The sequence below is a fragment of the Octopus sinensis genome, linkage group LG16 (genome assembly GCF_006345805.1).
Source record: "Octopus sinensis linkage group LG16, ASM634580v1, whole genome shotgun sequence".
Lineage (NCBI taxonomy): Eukaryota > Metazoa > Mollusca > Cephalopoda > Octopoda > Octopodidae > Octopus > Octopus sinensis.
In genome coordinates, this window is record NC_043012.1 from 42272533 (window position 1) to 42295032 (window position 22500).

At 36.7% G+C, this 22500-nt stretch overlaps 1 protein-coding gene and 1 long non-coding RNA gene across 9 annotated transcripts in view; both read right to left on the reverse strand.

The window, feature by feature from the left end:
- The window catches only part of LOC115220364 (BLOC-1-related complex subunit 8), an 85725-nt gene that overhangs the window by 25859 nt on the left and 37366 nt on the right, over positions 1–22500 (reverse strand). For 3 of the 8 annotated variants that reach the window (XM_036510074.1, XM_036510076.1, XM_036510075.1), the window contains exons 2-6: positions 19447–19536; positions 17032–17144; positions 16467–16531; positions 15661–15768; positions 4560–4832 (exon numbers count right to left, since the gene is read on the reverse strand). In XM_036510074.1, coding sequence (XP_036365967.1) covers positions 4560–4832; positions 15661–15768; positions 16467–16531; positions 17032–17144; positions 19447–19536 — 649 coding nt within the window. Of the gene's footprint in view, positions 1–4559; positions 4833–10976; positions 11086–15660; positions 15769–16466; positions 16532–17031; positions 17145–19446; positions 19537–22500 lie in introns of those variants that run through there. The other 5 variants (XR_003882515.2, XM_036510077.1, XM_029790477.2 and 2 more) reach the window with 3 other exon arrangements.
- On the reverse strand, positions 552–1328 carry LOC118766573. The gene is made up of 2 exons (XR_005002514.1): positions 1172–1328; positions 552–1123 (listed from the first exon to the last, which is right to left on the reverse strand). It is a non-coding gene; the product is annotated as an uncharacterized LOC118766573 (long non-coding RNA).

The following is a 22500-nucleotide window of genomic DNA, read 5'->3' on the forward strand; positions in this document are numbered from 1 at the left end:
GCTTTGATCTAGGACTACATTAACTGGAGTGTCTTTTCTAGTTTTTAAAAGATATTAAGGTGTGATATTAATGGAGATTTTGCTATTTTTAGCAGGTCAAGTGCCATGCAAAGGCTCCCTCATGGTTTTATGAAACGTGGTTCCATAGTTGAGAAATATCAGAGTGGACTGCTTGTTCTACATCAAACCAAAGAAGTAACTACTTATAGGTCTTGTGATCATCAATATGAGAAGCAGGGAAAATATGAAGATAAAGAGAAAGAAGAATCACAAGACAGGTGAAGAAGAAAGAAACTGGAGAAAGTAGTTTCAAATCCCATTGTTTCTAAGAACATTGAAATCCAGAAATCATTCTTGCTTAAATTACAAAATCAAAACAAAAAAAGGAAATTTTAATCACACAAACAAAATATGTATTTTACACAGACACATATACATATACATATACACATTTACACACACACATATATATAACTCAATATATATAAATGTATATCTTAAGCATAAATAAGGAAAAAAGATTCTAGAGAAATTTTTTTTTCTTTTTTTACATTTTAAATACATTTTTCTTCTTAAAGAAAATTGCACCAGGTGCTGCATGCACAAACACTTCTACAAGATGCTGCACAGTTAGATTCCTCAATGAAATGCTGCATGCATGAAATATTTCTACCAGATGCCACATGCACAGACAATTCAACAAGGAGACTACATGGTCAGAAGATAACTGATCCTAATTGGGAGGCCAAATCAAATTGGAACAAAAACTGTAACAGATTTTCTTGCATTAAACAGGGGGGAAAAACAATCAATATAAAAAAAAAAAGAAATCACAAAAACGACCCCTAAATAATTCTTCAACAAAAAGGGAGATTTTGATTCAAAGTATGACACCTTCATTATGTATCATTTTTCTTTTATGTTTCAATTTTATTTTCTAGTTTGAAATTTCAATCTTTTTTTTTTAAGGATGGAGATATTTTTTCGGAGTGTTTTTTAGGAAAACTAAAAATGGATGGAGTAAGGCAGGAGAAAGAACTCTCACTTTTTTTTTTTTCAGAAAAATATATAACTTCACAGATCACTTTAAAATTTATATTAGAATTAATGAACCAACATTCAGCTTCTAAAATTTTTTTTCAAAGAAATTAATTAAAAAAATATAACAAACAGATTAATTTGTTACCCATCCACTGAGTCTGGTTAAAGAAACTATGTCAAATTTAGTTTGGAAAAACATCAAACTTCAAAACATTCATAAGAGAAATTAAATCTGGAATTAAAAATGAAACATATATTGAAAACTGAACTAAAATGGAAATGAATAAAAAAAATTTCTATCTTTGTTTTGATTAATTCAATTTTGGCATCTCAGTTTTTTAAATTTCTTCTTTCAGATTATTATTAGTGTTGTGATTAACCTTATTATCATTATTATTATCATTATTATTATTATCATTATCATTATTATTATTATGATCATCATTATTATCATTATTATTATTATTATTATTATTATTACTGAGTGAGAGAGCAGTGCATGCCATCAAAGTATACACATCATGACTACCCGTCTGATAAGGGTACACCAGGCACATGCATCACAACCATATGTGCGTGACATGGTGATCTCATATCAAGATAAACAGCACATGACCTTGCAGGTCAGGCCCCGTTAGAATTTTCTTCTGATCGAGTAGCCCATCCCACTCAAAAGGTCCCTGAATAAGGTTTGTTTAAGAATTTTGAATGAAATACCCATGTTTCCAGAGTTGAATTATTCAAACCCCAAAGAATTCCTCTCAACACATGGCTATGATGCTCCCCCACTACTTCTGCTCGTGATCAGAGATGCACATATCATCAGCCACTAAGGGACATGCTCAACTGGTTAAGGTCAAACAACTGACAAGTAAATCTGTGGTATTGAGCAGAATATTTGCTGTCGCCCATCTTTTATACCAAGACAAAACAATGTACATGATTGACCTCCTGGAATCTGTCCAGAGACGTGCAACCAAACGCATACCCTCCATCAGACACCTACCATATTCTGAGCGCCTTGTTTCCCTGGGCATGGATTCACTGAAGCTCCGGCGTTTGGCGACGGACTTGGTAAACACCCACAAAGTTATCAACCACCTCACCAACAACAACACTGAACACCTTTTTGATCTCCATGTGTCTAACACACGTGGACATGCCTACAAAGTCAGAAAACAATACAGCTCCCATGACTTTCGGAAACATTTTTTCACGCTCAGAGTTGCTGAAGCATGGAATAAACTGCCTGCGTCAGTTGTTGACTGCCATGACACTGCATCTTTTAAGGCCCTCATGCTTTCCGAAATCCGCCGAAACTACACCTGATTATATATACACTTTAGATGAGTTGTAGTGCACCTGAGCACTGTACACAATTATTATTATTATTATTATTATAACATTTCTAATCAGTTATGATCAGAAGCCATGAGAGCCACTGCCTGGTACTGCATGAGGGTATTTATTATTATTATTATTATAAGGTTGTCCCAAAAGTTCGTAGAAAGTCTTGGAAAATAATGGTCTTTATTTGGAGGAATAATTTTTGTTGTTTTTGTTAGTACTTGGCGAGTAAAAATTCAATTTTCGCAAGTGTTTACGAACTTTTGGGACAACGTAATATTATTATTACTATTATTACTATTATTATTATTATTATCATTATTATTATTATTATTATTAAGACAGTGGGCTGGTAGTTACGTTAGCATACTAGATGAAATGCTTAGTAGTATTTTGCCCATCACTGCATACTGAGTTCAAATGCAACTAGGGTCGACTTTGCCTTTCAAGGTTGATAAAATAAGTACCAGTCATGTACTGGGGTCGATGTAACTGACTAGATCCCTCCCCCAAATTTCAGGCCTTGTTCCTATAGTTGAAAGGATTTATATTATTGTTATTAACAATCCTTTCTACTATAGGTGCATGGCCTGGAATTTATGGGGAGGAGGACAGTCGATCACATTGACCCCAGTACTTGACTTAATTTATCCACCCTGTAAAGATGAAAGGCAAAGTCAACCTTGGCAGAATTTGAACACAGAACATAGCGACAGGCAAAATACCACTAAGCAATTTGCCCAGCATGCTAACAATTCTGCCAGCTTGCCACCTTAATAATAATAATAATTCTTTCTCCTATAGGCACAGGGCCTGAAGTTTGTGGGGTGGGATTTAGTCTATTTCTTTGACTCCAGTGCATAACTGGTACTTATTTCATTGACCTTGAAAGGGTGAAAGGCAAAATTGACCTTGGCGGAATTTGAACTCCACCTTAATAATAATAATAATAATAATAATAGTAAGAGGGCAGTGAACTGGCTAAATTGTTAGTGTGCTGGACAAAATGCTTAGCACCTATTCTTCCAGCCAAGGTTGACTTTGTCTTAGATTCTTTTGAAGTTGATAAAATGGTACCAGTTGAACACTGGGGTCAATGTTATTGACTTAAAACACTCCTTTAAAATCGCTGACCTTCATCCAAAATTTGAAACCATAATTATTATTGCAACAGCAGAGTGTAGCTGAATCAGTACAGCCCTGATAAAATGTATTCTGGAGGTTAATAAAATAAGCACCGGTCAAGTATAGAAGTCAATCGAATCAACTCCCAAACTTTGGTCCCTGAAATTTTATGGCCTGGCATCTATGTTTGAAATTCTGGCAATGGGTGGCAGACTGGTTCAAGGATTGGTCAGGATGATATCAGTTGCAGTTCGTTTATAACCACAGTTGAAATACTGTAGAAGTCAACATTGCCATTTTTTCTTCTTGTGTCCATAAAATGAAATATCAATAAAATACTGGGGTTGGTTTAATCCCCTAACCCTTTCTACTGAATTTGTGGCTTTGAACTGATGTTAGAATGAACAGCAAAATGGCTCCATTGTTAGAATGTCAAATAAAACATCTTCTTTCAGATTCTAATGCTCTGGGTTCAAATTTCCCTGCAGTCAACTTTGCATTTTTCATCCTTCAAGAGATTATAAAGTATCAATATTGATAAGTACCATTTAGTGACCAACTCTTAATTTTTGTGGCTTTGTACCTATATCAGAAACAATTATAATTATTTTTGTCATAGACTTCATGTTGGAATTGCAGATTTTGTACCGTATTCCTAACAAAGAATCTGTGAATTAACTTTGAAAATTTTCTAATTTTAACTAAACCACTTTTTCCTTTTTTTTTTTTTTGGAGGTGGAGAGGGTTAGCAAAATCGAGAGGTTTCAAAAGTCCCAAATATTCTCACCTTTTAACTTAGCCCAATGCCTCCTACCTCCACTACAAAAATTAACTGATTTACTATTTAAAAATTTTCAAACTTGAAAATAAAAAACAACAGAGTTTAAAAATGAAGAATACGGAGTTGAATCTTGAATCAAAATATTCCCTCATTGCACCTAAAACTAGGTGAGCATATGCCAAAAAAAAAAAACCAAAAAACAAAAACTAATTAATGCTTTATCCCCCTTCACCCCATTCAAAAATAAAGGTGAAAGGTCACCTACCCTGGCTGTCCAGAACCACTTTGACTCATTGAGCTATCACTGCTGTCTGTACAACAGCTCGAGTTCATGCGGCTGACACCACCACTACCACCACCACTATTACGACTTCCACCAGAACCACCACCACCACCACCAACACCACCACCAACACCACCACCACTACTGCCACTGTTGCTGCTGACCAGTGCACTCACTGCAATGTCTGATGAACTGCCTGCTCCTCCACTGGTGCTGTACATGCTTGGGTGGCGGCGTTCCTGTTGCCTTTGATTTCCACAGAGAGAAGCGGTAGAGGTTGAAGACGAAAAATTCGAGGAGATTTGGAGGACAACAAAGAGAGGAAAACAACGCAAAATAAGAAGAAAAACAAAGAGCAGAACAACAGTGAAATAGTGAGAGTGAGGATAACAAGGACAATGAAATGATGTTGGTGGTGTAGGCAGTGAAAAGAAAGACTGATGTTGACAGAAACAAGAATGAGAGAGAGAAAGACAAGACATAATCATTGTGAGAGAGAATAAAGAGATGGAAGGAGACAAAGGGAGAGTCCAGTGATGAAGAGAGTTGAGATGGGATAATGAACATCTGAAAGATTAGGAATCAACATTATATCAATATATATACATATATTGGGTGGTGCATAATTATTGTGGCTTCTTTCCAACAAATTTTATTTAACAAAAACATCTTTACATGATGGTCTGACCGTCTGCCAATCAAATGGGAAGCAGTAATTGAATTGGATGGTGAATATGCTCTGGAACAGTCATTTAAAGATGTTTTTGTTACATGTTGTTATTGTTTTTGCTGAATGAAATTTGTTGAAAAAAAAAACTGTAATAATTATGTACCAACCCAGTGATCGTTACCTGCATCACCTTACGACACTTGTGCTGGTGGCACGTGAAAAAGCATTTGAGTGAAGTTGTTGCCAGTGCCACTGGACTGGCTCCTGTGCAGGTGGCACATAAAAAGCACCATTTGAGCATGACGGTTTACCAGTACCGCCTGACTGGCCCTCGTGCTGGTGGCATGTAGAAGCACCCACTACACTCTCGGAGTGGTTGGCATTAGGAAGGGCATCCAGCTGTAGAAACTCTGCCAGATCAGATTGGAGTCTGGTGCAGCCATCTGGTTTGCCAGTCCTCAGTCAAATCGTCCAACCCATGCTAGCATGGAAACTGGACGTTAAACTATGATGATGATGATATATATATATATATATACGAGGGACGTTCAATAAGTAATGCCTCTGACCCACTTGCAGTTGTTTGATCTAGCTGAAATTTTGTCTGTGCAATTATTTATATTTCTATAGATTAAGTGGCAAATTACAGCTCTGAAATAATTGTGGTTTCTGATTTACAGGTGTTTGAACTGAGTCAAGTGTGAAATGGAGCCTGTTGAGTGTCGAGCAGTGATCCGGGTTTTGTATTTGAAAGGACGCACACCACGGGAGACATTTGATCAAATGAAAGTAACTTATGGTGATGATGCCCCATCATATGACCTTGTAAAACCCTGGCATCTTGAATTCAACATGGTCGGAACTCTGTGGAAACAGCTCCCAGATCTGGTCGCCCCCCTTCTGCCATTGATGAGGCATCTGTCCATCAAGTTGAGGCTGCCATTTTGGAAGATCGACACATAACAATTCGCCAAATAGCCCATCAGGTCAAGATTAGTACCGGGTCTGTGGAAACTATCATTCATGACCATTTGCATATGCAAAAGGTGTCTGCCAGATGGATTTCCAGGTTGCTCACACCTTTCCAGAAGCAAGAACGCGTCGAGTGCTTGAGGATGAATTTGGAAATGTGCCAAGAAGATGAGTCAAAATTTTTCAAAAGACTGATTACACAGGATGAAACCTGGGTCCATCACTATGATCCAGAGACCAAAGCCCAGTCAATGCAGTGGAAGCACCGTGATTCACCTCCTCCAAAGAAGGCAAGGGTGCAGCCCTTCGCTGGCAAGGACATGCTCACAGTCTTCTGGGACCAGGACGGAGTAGTGATGACAGATTTCCCGGCAAAGGGTACCACAATTACAGGAGCCTATTATGCTTCACTTTTGAGGAAATTAAGAGAAGCTATCAAAATCAAGAGGCGGGGCAAGATCAGAAAAGGCATCCTCCTCCTGTAGGACAACGCTCCGGTCCACAACTCGCGTGTCGCCAGATCAGAAGCACAGGCGTGCAGCTATGAACTCCTCCCCATCCCCCCTACTCTACTGACCTTGAACCCTCTGATTTTCACCTCTTCCCAGCCATGAAGTTGTTTCTGAAGGGAAAGCGTTTCACAGATGATGCAGCCTTGATTTCTGAAGTCACGTCGTGGTTGGAGGACCAAGCTGGGGTCTTCTACAAAAACGGTCTCCAGAGCTGCATCAAACAATGGGAGAAATGCGTAACTCTGGTTGATTCCTATGTAGAAAAATACTAATAACTGTGCTAAGTTTCGTTGCTCTACTGCAATGGGAAGTGGGTCAAGGGCATTACTTATTGAACGCCCCTCATATATATATATATATATATATATATATATATATATATATATATATATATATATGACTTCAACAAAGTTTCGTTCATCAAATTCTACTCCCAAGTTCTATCAATGGCACTGAATCTGGAACTACATGGTTGTAAAATGAATTTCTTGACCACACATCAATGGAGAGAGAGAGAGAGGCAATTACGTGGATAAACAAATTAGAAATATTAAATAGAATATAATAGTTTTGGCATGAAACACAAAATATGTATTTATGTATAAATGAAAAATGAGAGAAAGCAAAAGATGGAGACTTTGAAACAATGATTATTTAAGTACAAACATATAGATATCATTGCTGTATTTCATTATTTATTTATTTTTTGCCAAATAAACACAGACACTATATTTTTTTTTCTTCACTTGTTTGTTATTGTGATTTTATTATTTTAACGCCTGTTCATTGTCCAGAAATCTTTCATGATACATCTGTGAACTCTTCACTGACACTTTTGGTTTCCATGTGTGTTGTAGCTCCACTTACTCCATTCTGATATTTATATTAATAGATATTTATATATTGGCATTAAGATTTAAAATGTAAGATCTCTACCCTGATGATGGAGGCTTGTTTTATCCAAAATTGATTGCATCCTTTACAACCGCATATTGAGATGAACTATATCTACCAATATCATCATGGATCTCCATGCCTCCAGACATCGTTGTTGGACTTATTCCGCACCTTTCTTCCACACTTTCAGTTTTCTCTGTCATTGCACTCTGTGTAAATTGGAGCTATTTATATAAATATCTGTATATATGTACTTAAATATTTGTTGCCTGAAAGTCTCTATCTTTTGCTTTCTCTCATTTTTCATGGGGTATCCTATGAGACGACCTAGATGAGATGAGATTCAGGTCTCAAACTAATACATTACCATTTAATATATGGAATTTGCTTATCTGCATAATTGCCTTGATATCCACTCAACTTGATCCTTATTACAGTCACTCTTTACCCCAAAGTATCTCATCTGTGGAATATATATACATACAGTAGTCATGGCCGATGCTGGTGTCATGTGACTGGCACCTTTCGAGTGTTGGGCCCCACGGATGCAAAGTGGCTGATGCCAGTGACATGTGAAGAGCTCCTTCTGAGCGTTGGGCTTCACAGAGGCAATGACAAATTACCAAGATCTTTGGCATTATGTCATGATTGAGAAGAAGACCCATCAAGCCAAATAAAATCGCAGTTGTGGCAGATATCGGTGTCACACAAATGGCACCTGTGTTGGCGGCACATAAAAGCACCCATTACACTCTCTGAGTGGTTGGCATTAAAAAGGGCATCCAGCCATAGAAACTATGCCAAATCAGACTGGAGTCTGGTGCAGCCTTCCAGTTTGCCAGCCCTGGTCAAACTGTCCGATCCATACCAGCATGGACAACAGGCTTTAAATGATAATGATGATGATGATATATATATATATATATATGACAAATACCAGTATGTTAAATGCATTACAACAAAAATTCTTGATTTAAGATTCTCTCCATTCTAGGGAATATATCATGAGGAAGGGAGATAATCTCAAGATCCAAGAATTCTTCAAAGTCGACATTAAGGAAAGGTGCAGGCTTACTGTCTGAGAGGTCAGCCATGCATACGTATTTCTGCCTCAATAGTTTTCATCAGCATATCTGTCTGACTTTATATATATATATATATATATATATATATATATATATATATATATAAAATAATAGTTATCGCCATACTAATATGGCATTCTTATAAAAATAAGAATAAAGCTGTCCGCTTATTAGCTCCATGAGGCCATCGCCTTAAGTTAGCTATTTGATACACAAACTGTATCCATATAACCTTCGAAAAAGGGAGGTCAGTCGCTCCACACTACTTGACCGGCAGCTACAGACGCGTTTCGGGGTATTGCCCCATTTCAATGCAGCGTAGCCAGACCAGTAGGTGTCGCTTCTGACAATCTCTGTTCGAAGGTTTTATTTACCTAGCTTCGGTGGAATACATCCACTTGTTTTCAATAATAGAAATATTAAAATTACTAAGTCTCTCTAAAAGAGAACAACGGCAGCGTTCCCGGAAAATAATAGTTATCGCCATACTAATATGGCATTCTTATAAAAATAAGAATAAAGCTGTCCGCTTATTAGCTCCATGTAGCTGCCGGTCAAGTAGTGTGGAGCGACTGACCTCCCTTGTTCGAAGGTTATATGGATACAGTTTGTGTATCAAATAGCTAACTTAAGGCGATGGCCTCATGGAGCTAATAAGCGGACAGCTTTATTCTTATTTTTATAAGAATGCCATATTAGTATGGCGATAACTATTATTTTCCGGGAACGCTGCCGTTGTTCTCTTTTAGAGAGACTTAGTAATTTTAATATTTCTATTATATATATATATATATATATATCATCATCATCATCATCATCATCATCACCACTTAAAATCCACTCTTCCATGCTAGTATAAGTCACATGGACCTATTGCCAACCCTTACCTGTTTGCAAGCAAGGTAATATTTCTCAAAGTCAAACATGTCTTCCACAGAAGACTGGGAACAATGTCACTTCTATGACAGTGCTGCTAGTTTACAACCACAAACACACATATATACAATGGGCTTCTACTAAATCCACTCACAAGGTTTTGGTTGGTTTATGGGGTTGTAGTAGAAGACACTTAGTCAAGGTGCCATGCAGTGGGACTGAACCTAAGATCACTAGGTTGGGAAGCAAGCTCCTTTACCACACAGCAACATCTGCAATTATGATGATGATAGCAATGAAGATACATTCACACCCACACAATCATCATCACCACCACCACCACCACCATCAGCAGCAGCAGTAGTAGCATATTATGCTTGTTCTCCATGCTAGTAAGAAGTTAGATGATTTGTCGCAGTGTGAGTGGTAATTTCTTATTTGGGTTGGTAGACCCCATCTCACATGTATACTCCACTTTTGGCATGGTTTCTACATCTGAATGCCCCTTAAAATGCCAAACACACACACACACATGAAGTCAAATAGTCATGTAACTGTCCTATTTCCCTACCAACATTTTGTTATAGGAGATGCGGGTTTGGAAACCTTCTCATAAAGCAATATCCTTACCTAATTCCTGTCAGTGCATCATCTTATACTAATACTTTAATCCCTCTTAGTATAGAATCTATTAACATTAATATAATTCCACTTAATATAGCAAGACTGCATCTACACTGTGTAACAACTGAATCCCAATGATAAACAAGTGGTGAACCCAGGGAACCATTATCACAAAAGAAATTACATTTCTGGTAGAATTAGTGTAGTTAGTGTGGAGTATATAATGTAGTGTATATAGCCATTATTATAGTACTAATATAATTATAGCAGAGTAAAGCATAAATGTTATAGTAGTATTAATGTAGAGGTAGAATAACATATAGTAAAATACTTGTATTATAGTGAAGTTACAGTAGAGTGTATAGTATAGTGCTATTACAGTACAATAGTATAGTTGTAGATTACAGTACAATACTGATATTAGTGTTAGTATCATCACAAGTATTTTATATATATATATACATATATATGCACAAACACACACAGTGTGCAGCAAAAAGAAAAACATGCCACGTTCTACAGTTGTTTGCTGTTGATAAACGTTTCAACAGCAAACACACAATGTACACAGATCCAAGTTTTGAAAAGGTAAATGGTAACACACTGGCTACATGAAGACATCATTACCACCTGCCTAAATTGATTGGCACCACAAACGATTGGTGTGTAAAATATGGGAGGTTTTTCTGCTGCGACCTGTGTGTGTTATATATATATAGAAAATACAGGTAACTTGAAATTTGTATAAAAGAAACAAACTTACATGGTGATACAGCTACAACTGCTAGCTAATTAATGAATTACTATCAACACAATTAGCTTACTAATGATGTTATATAGTATTCGAATTTGGCAACTGATGTTTCTGAGACCTGAGAAGTTGGCAAAGTAAGAAGAAAAAGTAATACAAATAAATATACATAAATACATAAGTCCATAAATAGCTTTGCTGTTTGTTATTTTCTTCTTATTTTTTGTTGCTGTTGCTGCTATTGTTATTAATTTTCACTATGCATATGGGTAAGTTCATCATCATCATCATCATCTCCATCATTTAACGTCCATTGTCCATGCTGTCATGTGTTAGATGGTTTGATCAGAAATTATTAGTACTTATAAAACGTTTACAAATATTTAAATAATAATAATAATAATTATTATTATTATTATTATTATTATTATTATTATTATTATTATTATTATTGTTGTTGTTGTTGTTGTGTTGTGAAGGTGGTGAGCTGGCAGAATCATTAGTGTCTTTGGCAAAAATGCTTAATGTGAATTTCTTCAGGCTCTTTCTGTTTGGAGTTCAAGTGCTGCAGAGATCAACTTTGCCTTTCATCTTTTTAAAGTTGATATAATACAATATATGAATGTAATTGACTTGTCCTCTCCCCTTAAAAGTGCTGGCGTTGTGCCAAAATTTCTAACCGTTAATTATAATTATGATTATCAAGGTAGTGAGCTGACCAAATTGATAGCATGGTGGACAAAATCCTTAGCAGCATTTTGTTCAGTTCTTTACATTCCGAGGTTAGCTTTGCCTTTCAGATATTTGGGGCTGATAAAATAAGTATCAGTTGAACACTGGGGTTGACTTTCCCCTCTCCCATGATTTCAGGCCTTGTGCCTAAGTATTATTATTATACCCCAGTTCAGCCCCTGATCAAGCAGGCATATGATTAAAAGGCATTCCATCCTAACTCATTTTGTTCTTACAAGAATGGTAAACTCAGAAACAGTGTACCCAGGAACTCCATTATCCAAAGTACCCTTCTGTATTTATGACAGTAGAGTTTTGAGGGTGTGATTTTAAAGGATATTTGGCTGCTTTTCCAGCCAGTTTGGCAAACGCACAGTTGGATGCCTTATGGTATTTGTTCTGTCTGCTCTTTATATTTTGTGTTTGAATCCTACTGATATCAACTGTGCCTTTCATTCTTTTAGGGTCGGGGTTGGTGTAATAAGCTACACTCTTCCAGCCCCAAAATCTGCTGGTTTTGTGCTTAAATTAGAAACAATTATTATCATGTCATAAGAGGTGGCTAGAATGTTTGTCAATAGCAAGAGCAATAGCATCCATAAAACCCTAACTCAAAATAGAGAGCCATGATATGTACTAAAATACAGAAGTTTCTCATGGGCCTACAAAACTAAGCCCTTCCTTAAAAAGGAAACTGCCTTAAAATGTTTGCTGTTGTTGTTATTGTATAATTATTATGAAATAATATGGTACTATCTTTATACTAAAAGTTTTCCAATCTCTAAATTTCCATTTCTGTGACTAGAATCATTTTAAACACTACTTACGGTCAGACATGGCCTGTAATAGAGAACTGCTCTAATTTAGATAGTAATGTAACTTCCTCTCCCAACACACACAATCATCCTTGGCCACACCCATCTAATTGACTCAATTATCAACAAACTACATCCCTTCACTATTATAGCTGTTTCTTCTTCCTGCTTCTGTTTTTGGATTGGTTAGGCTACATATCCTTTCCTCTACTGAAACCCACTTTCCAATGTTACGCTACCCAGGATCACTTGACCCCTCTCCAGTAAATCTTACTATTCTTACTCCAACGCCACAAGGTCTCTCTACTCAGGCCCACGTACCTCTCTTTATCACATTTCATTGTGTTTTCTTTTTCAAACTCCACACTAAGCCCTTTGTTCTCAAGACTGCAACTTTAACTGCTTCCCTTGTTCCTGTAAACCTTAATCTACATAACATTAACTCTGTCTATCTCCTTAGCCACCCAGGTATCACCACTATATACCTGTAAACACCTACACATCATTATCCAATGCAGGTGGTGGATTTGCTGTTAAAGAATTGAGCAAAAGATGGCTTTTGTGTTCTCATAAGATAATGACATTGGCATTAAGCTGTAACATCCCAAAGGTCTTAGCCTTCAATAACATCAGCAGCATGAAGCAAAGAGGCTTGCATGTACTGGCAATTACCAGTCTTCCTCATTAAAAAGGCAAAAAAGATATGCACCAGCAACAGTGCTGCAGTAGTTTAGCAGACGATCAGTTTAATCTGGTAGATAAGGATAAAGGTAAAAGTCCTTCCTGACCCATACAGTCTCATGAGGCTGGTTTTCCAGAATCTCTGGTGTACATACTCCTCACTGGATAATGGTCCATTGCAGGAATACTCAATTTTGCCAGCTGAGTGGAACAAAATGCATCACCCAGTTCAGGAATTGAAACCACAATCACACAATCATGAGTCCAACACCCTAAGCCATGTACCAACCAAAACATTCCGGTAACAGCAATCATGTTTATTTACCAGACATAGTGTATTAAGGACCACAATGTCTAATATTTCTTTTTGTAAGACTGTAAGGATATAATTTGAGGACAATTTGATTGCTATTTCTACTAGGTTGCATGGTCACATCGTGGTCCCTTGTTGATTAATAGCAGTGTAAACACAACAAAAATATTTTTATTTTTATATGAAGTGCAGGCAAGGCTGTGTGATTCAGAACTTTGCTTCCCAAACATGTGGCTTGGGTTCAGTCAACTGCATGGCACCTTGCACAAGTGTCGTCTACAGGAGTCTTGAGTCAACCAAAGCCTTGTGAGCATATCTGGTAGATGGAAACTAAAAGAAGCCCATTGTATATACGTGTGTGTGTGTGCATATGTATGTTTGTTTATAGTTGTATTTCATGAATAATCACTGAGCTGCATGTGGTAATGTTGTTATCTCCTTTATCCACTGGCTCTACACTTTTGAAGTAGTAGAAGAGGTACTTTACTTGATAAAACAGACAAGAGTTAGTGAGAGAAAGGGTTCGTTTAACCCAAGCTAGCATGGAAAAACAGATGTCAAAATGAATGAACAAATTAACTGAGTTCAAAGAATGGTCTGGTCTTTGATGAGACAACTGGAGAAACTACTTCATTGAATTAAACCCTATCCTCCACCCACACTCTTACTTCCTCTATCCCACCCAATTCTACTTACTTCATACCTTGAGGGACCACCTGAATACCTCATCACTACTTTTTATCTCTTTACAGCTCTTACTGATCCTTGTCACCTTCTCCCTTAAATGTGAGAAGCCATGTTGCTTCTCTAGAAGACTCTGACCCCACCCCACCATTCATAGTTTAACCCTTCATCTCCTAGAACAACGGCCACCACCTTGGTGTTGGCAGCCTTGCATGCCACATGGTAACCTCATTAGTCCTGGAATCCATTGGATCCCATCAAACCATCCATACCATGCCAACACGGAACATGGGCATTAGCTAATAATGAAATGCAACACAAATACTAAAAGGTCTTCAGAGTGTCACCTAACAATACAAAAAGGTTGTGTAAAAAAAATATCCATTACCAATTAATTTTTACCAAGTAATCTTGTATTATCTGCTAAATTCTCTACCTTAATCACCCAAGGAAAACCTGGCTGTACATTATCCTAATCTCAACATGGTGTTGACAACAAAGGGGAGAGTAACCCTTACTCTAAGATGACCACACAGGTTGTAATGATGGAAGATTGGGGGTGGGTGGGTTTAAGAGTGACTTTATTTCTTAAAAATTTGGAAAATTTATAAGTCTGTGGGTGGGACAGGGGGAGCAGAAGACAGAAATGGAACAGTACTTCCAAATTTGGAGAATTGATGTGAGGAGGGAGGTGGGAGAAAACAGCAACAAAACAAGAACAAAAAAGGGCAAACAACAAAACAGAAAAAAATTACTGACTTATGAAATAATTATATCTTATAACGAATGGAAATCCTCAGGAAATTTTTGGGTTCCTATGTAAGAATTTTGTGTTTCAGGAGGAAGTGAAGAGGATGGAACTATTAGATAGCAGGTCAACAATTTATATCCTGTCAAAGGCATTGCATTATAACTATGACCCCAGTCCATCTAAATGTAAATAAGTAGAATAAGCTAGGAATAAATTGTTGAATCTGTGGCTAAAACACATTAACAGACAAATGGCACAGTCCACCTAGATGTAAATAGGTATTACAAGATAAGAGTTGTTGAATTTGTTGTCAAAACACTTTAACTGACAAGTAGGGCAGTCCACTTAGCTGTAAATAGGTACCATAAATTCAAAGCAACTCTCCATAACATTGGTTTCAAACTGGAAAGCCTTCTATGATGGTGCTACTTGGAGCTAATCAAAAAGAACAGCAATCAATTGACATGTAGATAGGTTGTGTACTGTAGTAAAAGCTCTACCTACTCACAGCACCTATTAAATGCTAGGTGGAATGCACTACATATAGTTCTGTGTATTGCTCCAAGGCTACATGATACCCCTGACTGCATACAAACTGCGGACTGTTCTAAAACTAGCCTAACACCCCTGATTGCCTACAAAGCTGTGTCAGCACTCAGTCATTCCAGCTAGCTGTGAAGCTTCATTACGTGTAAGAAACACAAAGAGAATACATCTTACTTTCTAGATTCTTCATATTCTATTTGCTGTTTCATGAACATGGCATTCTTCAGGAGATCTTGAATGTTCTGGAAATGGACATTACTGTTCTGCATAGCATTTACAGCACTACAAGAGAGAGAAAAAGACAAAGAAAGACAACGAATGGGTTATAGACAAAGAATATATAACAAACATACTGTAAAGCAGTGAGCACTTCTGTGACCGACTTACTAATGCAATTTCACTGCAACTGTTTGAACATTAGTGACTGGTGAGAGTTTATAAGCCTCAGCAGTTTTTCTTTTTTTTTATTGATTGTACATCTGAATAAAGGGGTCTCTTGTATTGTTGTTGTTTGATCTTTCAAGTTCAAAGCAACTCTGCTTTCTGAGATTCGCCAACACTACACCTGATTTCCTCCCCTCCATACACACACAAGCATGTATCTGACTCATACATTGTTCGCTTTCCAAACATTTGTACATTACTGCATACACTTTATACGCACTTTTTGACAAGTTGTGGTGCACCTGAGCACTGTATACAATAATTTCATTATTATATTATAACATTGGTTCCAAACTGGAAGGCCTTCTATGATGGTGCTACTTGGAGCACTTTCAAGTTCAATTCTTCAGTTTGTCTATAAATTTATGTTTCATTACTGCTAGTTGTTAAAAGAGGAGTGCTGCTCTGAGATCACAGAGAAGGTGTCCACTGGGTGAGTGGAAGATGACAAGAGGAAAAGATAAGTGCATGTGGAGGAGGGGGGGTAGGAGTTCAATTAGAGAAACACAGTAAAGATAACAACATTGTTTACTTACTTTTTAGCATACTCTGCATCAAAACAGGCACCTTGAACATTTTGATGGATTTCTTGGACTTCATGCTGGAGAAGAGACACTGAGAGAATTAAACAACACACACACACACACAAATAAACATTCGCATACACATATATACATACTCATGTGATAGGATTCTTTCAGTTGTTATCAACCAAATCCATTCGTAATGTTTTAACTGGCTCAGGGATATAGTAGAAGACAATTGCCCAAGATGCCATGTAGTGGGACTGAACCTGGAACCAAGTGGTTGGAAAGTCACAGCTAACCTATTGTATAGTTGAAGCAAAATTAACAACTGGTTCTCCCTCATATCACACCCAACCACCCTAAAAGAAAGGGAAGAGCCAATAGCTAAAGTGGTCCTAGTCCTAACTACAATATGAATGGGCACTTGCTACCAAACCAAGCACCAACCTGACCTCACCACCACCACCACCACCATTACTCACTATGCAGCAAGAATGCCTTTGCTTATAGATTTCCTGGCTCAGGACTGAACTGAGACTAACCAACAAGACTTTCGGAAAAATCTCTGTCTTACCTTTTGCTCTACCAGTTGTGGAAGAGACTTGCGGACATGTTCTTGAATTCGGAAAAATGCTAGGGAAGGTTCATTTGTGATAATGTGAAGATTTTCAGAGAATCGTTCGCTCACTGTTCAAAAAGAGAAAAAGAAGAGAATTTTCATATAATGATACTAAACTAGAAATTGGTCCAGACTGCAGGAACTAAAAGTTATTTAGACTATCAAAATATTTTCATCAGTGATGCATTCAGAAATTATCCAGAAGTGCTCATGTAAATAAAGGTATCCCTAGAGAGCACCATACAATGGAGACAAGCACAGTCTGAACATGTAAAAACACTTTTTGCTTCATTATCTTCATGTCAAAATAAATTAAATATCATTTGAATGTTCTGGATGTGAACTTTCATATACTTTTAATTAAAATCTAACAATTACAGATCATGTCAGGGTCCCTCAAACATCCAGATATTTCCATGCATTTACAAAGTTTGTCCTTTTTTTTACTACTGAACAGTAGCCCTTGTTCTAGTTCAATGCAGGGGAGCATTATAACTTGAGTTGTGTTGAAGATCATACAAACATGAAGAGGAATATTTTGGCTTTATTTTTATATAAAAATCAATGGAGGTAGGTCTGACAATTGTTACAAAATTTAAAGTGAAAATTTTATCATTTTCACGTAGAAAACATATTTTCTTCAAGATTTTTATAACATGAGAAAAAAAAATTGTTGCAAATTCAATATGGTTAATGATAAATCTGGCCACAATATGGTGAAAAAGTTGAAAGTTAGTAAAGCGGGTAAATACTGACAATACTTGCCAAACTGACATATTCACACACACAAGTCCAAGGTTTCAAATATCAAGTTTCAGCTAGAATCTCAAGACATGGATTAACTAATTACTAAGATGTCCTAAATTGAGCCCAAACTTAGCATAGAAACATCATATTGATAATGTCTGTTCCCTCTTGTTGTTTCAATGTGAGGAGAGCTGGTAAGGTGAGCCTCAAAGATATTCTTGTACATGTAAATTTTGTTTCTTTTTGAGAAATATTGGTCAAATTTCACCAATAAAAATTATATTGTGCAATGAATATCATTTTACAGACTATTAAAGTCAGAACCTCTGGGATTCTTTTCTGATTTTGAACACAGTCAGATGATGTGTGTTAGTGTTTACATTTTGGGTTTTATTTTTCTCTCTTTCTCTCTCCTACAAATGAATTTGCTGTAAGTTACAGATGTTTTCTCTTGATTAAAGCAAGGAGTTACTTTTTTACATGCAATTCTGGGATAAGTAATGTGTGGTCGTGGGATGTGCTAGAAACAACAGCTAAATCTCACTTAAACCACACATCATTTCATTTCAAAGTATTTTAAATTTTTGTTGTTGTTTTTGTTTTTACTGAAAAGGCTTCTGTCATTTTTAAGTGCATAGTGCAAAAAAGAAATTGGCCAAAATCGGTCTGGAGGGGAATCATAAATTTTCAAAACTTCTTTTCATTTCCAAGACCATGATCCAAGAAAAGAAAAATAGAGAAAATCCAACATATGTCAGAGTCCTGATTCAAAACTCTGTCACTTGTAAGAATTTTTGAAAGGCCATTAAAATTTTATCTAAATAATTTGTCACAAAATTTCAGGATTTATTTAGTTCTATACTTACTATAAATGTGGCTTGTACTTTTGGATTTAACTGTTGACTGTTTGAGTCAGATAGCAAAATAGGCTTTACATAAATATTTTTAAAAATTGACAAAAAGTAGGCAACTGCTATGAAGATGATTATCACCTCCATTTCAAAGATATGACATCACAAATATGGCTAATTATTCATTTTGGACCAATTAGGCAAGATTTCAACCAATTTGCTGACCACTCAAATTGTCATATTTCCCAAAATATTCATCCAAATTTCACAAATGAGGTATCGAAATGCTTCTTTTTGGATGTTCTCCAAGAAAAAGTAGAAATTACATGAAAATATTTTTAAACATTTATTGTGATGCCCAGTAAATGTATCCCACACATGCTGTGTATATATCACTAAAATAAATCCTGGGAACAATGTAATCAACGAAATACCACAAAGGGGTGCTCCAGCATGGTCGTATTCCATAACTGAAACTAGTAAATGCAAAAGAACAAAAGGTAAAACTCAAAAACATAGGAATGCATGTAGTAAAATCAACAAAATGCCTTTTGTTTGTTTTGAGTCTTCAAATTCAGAGGTTTCTTGCTGGAAAACTAGTTAAGGATTAGCAACAAGAAGAGCATCCAGCTGTAAAACAATACTTCAATAATAGATGCATATAACCCAAGCTAGCATGGAAAAACAAACATAAAAGTCAATCAAATGACCACACACACACACAGAGGTTTGTGTGTGTAAATGTAGAATATAGACCTCTTAAAGCACTTACCTTTACGTGCTTTGTGTTCAAGTTCAGGTTCAAGGTTCTCTCTGATAGACTGACTCCCTCCAGAGACACGCCTCAGTAAGCCGTCACTGCCTGGGAATATAAGAAATTACAATATCAACAACAACTAAGATGAGGTTGGTACCGACAGTGATGCTGGTAATGAATTTTATTTTGTTTTAATGGCATAGCCAGCAAGAAGGTGGCTTCCCCAATAGCCCAAGGCCAACCAAGACCTTGTAAGTGGGTTTGGTAGGTGGAAACTGAAAGAAGCCCACTGTGTGCATATATATATATATATATATATATATGAATATCATCATCATCGTTTAACGTCCATTTTCCATGCTAGCATGGGTTGGACAGTTCAACCGGGGTCTCAGAAGTCAGGAGGCTGCACCAGGCTCCAGTCTGATCTGGCAGTGTTTCTACAGCTGGATGCCCTTCCTAATGCCAACCACTCCATGAGTGTAGTGAGTGCTTTTTACGTGCCACCGGCACAGAAGCCAGTCAAGGCAGTGCTGGCATCGGCCATGTTCAGATGGTACTTTTTATGTGCCACCGGCACAGGTATCACAACAATTTCCATTTGATTTTTATTTTGATGTTGATGTAATTGACTCAATAAGGTCTCCTCAAGCACAGCAGGTTGCCCTACGATCCAAGGTGAGCACAACAGGCCATCCTGTGATCCAAAGGTACTTTGGATGGGCTGCTATGTGAAGCTTGTGCAGGAAACAGCCATGAACTCAAATTATTTGTTGGGTCTTCGCAGTCACAGCATATCTCCAGAGATCTCAGTCTTTCATCATTGCCTCTGTAGTCATGCTTGACCCATGTCTTCCTGGGTCTATCTCTACCCCAGATTCCTTCAACTGTTTGGGAGTGGCACTTCTTCACACATCTCTCCTCATCCATCTGTAGTACATGACCATACAAGCACAAACGTCTCTCTTGCATGCCACATCCAATGCTTCTTATGTCCAACATTTCTCTCAGGGTGCTTATACTCTGTCGTGTGTGCACACTGACATTACACATCCAGCGGATCATGCTAGCTTCATTTTTTTCAAGCCTACGCATGTCCTCCACAGTCACAGCCAATGTTTCACTACCGTGAAACATGGCAGTTCACACACATGCGTCATACAATCTACCTTTCACTCTGAGTGAGAGGCCCTTATCACCAGTAGGTGTAGAAGCTTTCTAAACATTGCCCAGGCTATTCGTATTCTAGTGGTGACACTCTCTGAGCACCCACCTTCACTCCTAACTTGGTCACCTAGGTAGCGGAAACTATCAACTTCTAGTTTCTCCCCCTAGAGTGTGATGGAATCTGTTTTCTGAGTATCTATGGTGTCTATTGCCTCTGTACATCTGCTGCACACGAAAGCTATCTTCTCGGCTAATTTTCCTTTGATGTTGCTGCACCTCTTATGCATCCATATATATATATATATATATGAATATATATCATCATCATCATCGTTTAACGTCCGTTTTCCATGCTAGCATGGGTTGGACTGTTCAACTGGGGTCTGGGAAGCCAGGAGGCTGCTCCAGGCTCCAGTCTGATCTGGCAGTGTTTCTACAGCTGGATGCCCTTCCTAACGCCAACCACTCTGAGAGTGTAGTGGGTGCTTTTTATGTGCCACCTGCACAGGTCCCAGACAAGGCTGGCAAACGGCCATGATCGGATGGTGCTTTTAACGTGCCACCGGCACGGGGGCCAGATGAGGCTGGCAACGGCCACAATCGAATGGTGCTTTTTACGTGCCACCGGCACAGAGGCCAGTTGTGGCGGCGATGGCAACGGCCACGTTCAGATGGTTCTCTTACGTGTCACCATATATATATATATATCTCATATGTATATATATATATATATATCATATGTATAACCCTAACCCTAATCTAGAAACATGAGCGTTCTCAAATAATCTTTGTACAAGTGATATTTTGCTGTTTTCCCTATGGATCTATGTGAATTATTTTTGAGTAAACACTATCTGGGAGACTTTTCTTAAAGTAATAGAAATGGCTAAAAAAACTTTTTGGCTGCTATTTCTAAAAATTTCAGTATGTGGCAAAGTAAATTATTTTACTGAGCCCTAATATATAACGTAATATTTTGAATATGCGTTGAATGGTCCTTTTACATTACTTGGTGAAATTAATTAATAATTAATTGATTTTACCCTTAATTATTGATAATACAATTCCTTTCTTCCTGTTCTTTTACTGCGGTTCTCACCGTTATAATCTGTTTACTCTATAACTCACGTACTGTTTGAATTTGCTGGCACTGGCGGTTTGGAGATGTTTGTCTGAGGTGATTCATGTCGGACAGGTATGTTCAGTTTTTTAGTGCTTTCAAATCCAAATCAAGAAATGTTGAGTTTTAATTCGACTAATCTAGAAACGTGAGCATTCTCAAATCTTTGTACATGTGATATTTTGCTGTTTTCCCTCCATATCTATGTGAATTATTTTTGAGTAAACACTATCTGGGAGACTTTTCTTAAAGTAGTAGAAATGGCTAAAAAAACTTTTTGGCTGCTATTTCTAAAAATTTCAGTATGTGGCAAAGTAAATTATTTTACTGAGCCCTAATATATAACGTAATATTTTGAATATGCCTTGAATGGTCCTTTTACATACTGAACACTACTTGGTGAAATTAATTATAATTAATTGATTTTACCCTTAATTATTGATATATGTATATATATATATATATATATATATATATATATATCATATGTATATATATATATCATATGTATATATATATATCATATGTATATATATATATATATATATATATATATAATATATATATATATATATATATATATATATCATATGTATATATATATATCATATGTATATATATATATATATATATATATATATATATATATATATATATATATATATATATATATATCATATGTATATATATATATATATGTATATATATATATATTATATATATATATATATATATATATATATATCATATGTATATATATATATCATATGTATATTATATAT